This window comes from Cibotium barometz, chromosome 15, assembly GCF_041138505.1.
Source record: "Cibotium barometz isolate CiBa-2024 chromosome 15, ASM4113850v1, whole genome shotgun sequence".
NCBI lineage: Eukaryota > Viridiplantae > Streptophyta > Polypodiopsida > Cyatheales > Cibotiaceae > Cibotium > Cibotium barometz.
The window spans coordinates 27,526,580-27,530,376 of record NC_141060.1 but is presented as its reverse complement, the minus strand read 5'-3'; the positions used below and the strand labels follow the sequence as shown (position 1 = coordinate 27,530,376).

Below are 3,797 nucleotides of genomic sequence, written 5' to 3'. Positions count from 1 at the left end.
AAGATTTATTAGGCTAGTTTTTGGAGTTAGGAGTCCATTAGTATCCTAAGCATGGGCCTAAGTTAACCTTCTTGGTTAAAAGGCTTTAATGTATCTCTTTTCCTTTTAATATTAATTTTCAGCTTCTTAAAAAAAAGATTTAGGAGCTAAAATAGTAGATATTTTAGAAGTGAGAAGATAAAAGCTCCATATAGTTTGCACTGGGGCAATGTAAGCAAAAACCAGGGTTTAGTGTATTTCTCAATTCAAAATTTGAAAAATATGTTTAAATTTTCTCAAAACCGAAGGAAATGTGAGGAGTTTTAGTAAGATTTCTCAAATGTAGCCAAAAAAAAAACTGTAGTTTTCTGCAAGATGGAGCATGTAGTGTTACCTTTTGACGAGCACCCTTGCCCGTCAAATTTGACAGGCACCCTTGCTCGTCAAATTTGATGGGAAATGGGATGAGACTTGCAAGTATTTCACCATTTAGTTTATGACAGCCAAGAAATATTTTTGTGAGTTTTTTACATCCAGAATACCCAAAAACGTTCAAAACGCCTGTCAAAAATCAAGCCTAGATGGAGGACTACTTTGAGCATACAGTGTTCACGGAAAACCAAGGTTTAGTGTCAGGTGAATGGCAAATTTTAAAAAAATAACCTTCAAATTTCAAAATAACAATTCACAAAAACCTAGAAATTTTAAGGGATTTTAGTTATAATTTCCTTTTAAAACGTTTAAAATTTAGAAAAAAACCTACATAAATTTGAGGTTGAAGGTTTTTTGAATTGTTAGGAAAAATGTTTTCTGCAAACACTAGAGCATACACTTTTTATAGCACACTGGTTTGCAGGTTCTCTGTGAAGGCAGGCAGCCTGAAACCTCAAGGAAACAAGGACTGGGCAGAGACCAGTGGGCAGCAGGTATTCATGAAACCTTGATCATTGTAGGGTAGATTGTCTGAACTTCTGAAATTTCTCAACAAAACATAAAGCCAAAACGGCCACGTGGGCTCACACGTACACAATGTTGACCGTTCAACTTCACATCTTTTCGCTATCGGTGCGTTATTACTTTTTTCCCATTGGTACGAAAATGTGGTCCGTAGTTTGACCAATAGTTTTGACGCCACGTCACAGCTTCTCCTCCCACCACCCTTGTCTCCGTCTCATTTGCTGCTGCTGCTGCACAGCCTTCACCTCACCTGCTTTGAATCAAACACAATTTTAACAAAATGACCTTGCTTTTTTGTTGCACTGAATGCACGCTCCTTTTCCTTTGTCTACATCTCCCGCGTGACCGAAGCAAGCCACAGTCTTCAGCTCCTCTCTCTCTCATCACACATGCACAGTGCAGACATTGTCCCTCCTCTCTCTCTGTCTGTCTCTCCTCTCTCTCTCTCTCTCTCTCTCTCACACAGCCCTTCCTCTCTCTTTCTCTCTCTCACATACATTGCCCCCACTCTCACTCTCACTCTCACTCTTTTACTGTACCACTGTTTCTCGTTGCTTAATGTACACCTATTATCTATCCCTCCTCTCTCTTGGCTATGACAATACCCACTACTCTAGTCACGTATCCACTTCTCTCTCTCTCTCGTAACTTGCTTCATTATAGCCACACTCCTCTCTCTCTCTCTCTCTCTCTCTCTCTCTCTCTCTCTCTCTCCGCTTTGATATATCGACTAGTAACTACCACTCCTGAACTCTCTTTGCTTCATTATAGCCACTGCCGTCCGTTTGTTTGCTTGTTGTACACTGCCTTTCGCTATCCAATCCATGCCACCCTTACAGTATTCAACAACAGAAGCTCTTTGTTACCCGATTTCTTTAGAGCAATTCGACCTCTCTCTCCCTCTCCCTCTCTCTCTCTCTCTCTCTCTTATTCATACACTACCTGCATTGCACAACAGTTCCATTTGTTCCCCCCCCCCCCCCCTCGCACCCCCCCTTCCTCCCACTTTCCCATCAGGCTTCAGCTGGCCTACTAAAAAACTCTCATAATGATCAAGCTCTTCTTTTATACCTTGCTCTTCTCTATCATCCTGCTCGAACGTATAAGCACCAATGCAGCAGCAAACAGCTCCATGAAAGCAGACTACCAAGAGGCCCAAGTCCTGATGAGTGCACAAGAGGAGGAAGCTCTGTTTGAGGTGATGGGTGCCATGGCAGGGGACGTAGAGTGGAGGGTGCTACACCCCCATCCTTGCACTGAGGATTTTTGGCCAGGGATTGTGTGTGAGCAAAGTGAAGATGGGCTTGCGCATGTGACAAGGCTAGACTTTGGCTACAAACCGAATCCAGCTTGCACAACAAATGCATCTATACCGATGGCCATCACAAAGCTTTCAAGGCTAAGGACTCTCTTCATCTTTGAGTGTTTCAACACTATGAATACAAGCATCCCTAGTTTTCTTGTGAAGCTTGCACCCACGTTACAGAAGCTAAGCCTAAGAACAAACAGCGCTCTAGTGGGGGGCATTCCTATGGAGCTTGCAAACCTGACTTCACTTGATCTTCTGAGCTTATCACAAAACAGTTTAGAAGGCAAGGTACCCCCAGATCTAGCTAAGCTGAAAAACTTGGAGCATCTAGATTTGAGTGATAATTTGCTGCATGGGACATTACCATCAGAGCTAGGAAGCTTGCAGAACCTTGTTATTCTGGATCTGAGCGTCAACTTCTTTACTGGCCGAATACCTCCTGCACTGGGCAACCTAACCCAGCTCCAAAAGATAGATTTGAGCTCGAATTCTCTTGAAGGGCCATTACCGCATGAGCTAGGAAATCTAAGAAGCTTGCAATTCTTGGCTGCAAATGACAACTGCATCACTGGCCCATACCCACCATCAATGGCGAATTGGGCACTTCTGCAGTACCTTATACTGGACAATAATCCCATGAATGCTACATTGCCAAGCTTCATTGGAACCTACACAAACTTAATGGCATTGAGCTTATCAAACTCAGGATACTATGGCTCTATACCCCCTTCATTTGGGCTGCTTGGAAACCTAACTGTGTTAGTACTGGACCGCAACAACCTAACAGGCTCTATCCCAATGGGATTAGGGCAGCTGCCACACATTTATCAGCTTAATCTGAGTAAGAATAATTTAAGTGGGCCAGTTCCATTTTCACCAGAGTTTGTGAGAAAGCTAGGCAGGAACTTAGATTTAAGCGACAACTCAGCCCTTTGCTCGCACTGGGCTTTCAACAGCAGCACTTATACAGGACGAGAGCTTGGCCGGTGTACAGATCCCAAGTATTCAAGCTTCTTAAGCTCATCATTAAGGCTGAAGATAACCTCTGCGAGCAGCTTATGTCTCCTGTCTATGGCCATTTTCTTCCAACTAATTTGAACTTCCAAACTTTGGGTTCAGTTTGCATTGATGATCACGCAGCATTCTGCAGGGTTTGATTTACAGGCTGCAGTCATTCATCCCCCATTAAACCTTGTGCACATTGGCAGAGAGCTGTAGTATATATGTCTTGGTTTAACACCAATTTAAGTGCAGCCCTATTGCAAGTTGATTTTAAGGCCCCATCAACAATTTGTTCCATTTATATTAATACCCACGGATTTAGAATCAATGCAATATATATAAATTCATGATCCTTGGGTTGAAGAGAAAGGCTGCGTGTAATTAAATTCACAGTTAGGTGGACGGGGGTCTTTTTTTTTTTTCCCAAAGAGAGTTTTAGACTGGAATTTTAATTATTTTGATGTTCTCTTTTTGCACGCAAGGAATCTTGATTCTATGGTAGCAATCACTTCCTCATGAAAAGGTGATAACCTTGTTTTCGTGTCGAGGT

At 42.5% G+C, this 3,797-nt stretch overlaps 1 protein-coding gene across 1 annotated transcript; it reads left to right on the top strand.

Annotated features, from left to right (window-relative positions):
* The first annotated feature begins 1,492 nt into the window (after nt 1–1,492).
* LOC147631123 (uncharacterized) lies at nt 1,493–3,575 on the top strand. The gene has a single exon (XM_086809466.1). It carries the CDS (start codon nt 1,985–1,987, stop codon nt 3,341–3,343), a length of 1,359 nt encoding a protein of 452 aa, XP_086665592.1. The 5' UTR covers nt 1,493–1,984; the 3' UTR covers nt 3,344–3,575.
* The last annotated feature ends 222 nt before the right edge of the window (nt 3,576–3,797 follow it).

Coding starts and splice junctions, on each gene's coding strand:
- LOC147631123 (XM_086809466.1), top strand. CDS start 1,985: ATGATCAAGCTCTTCTTTTATACCTTGCTCTTCTCTATCATCCTGCTC.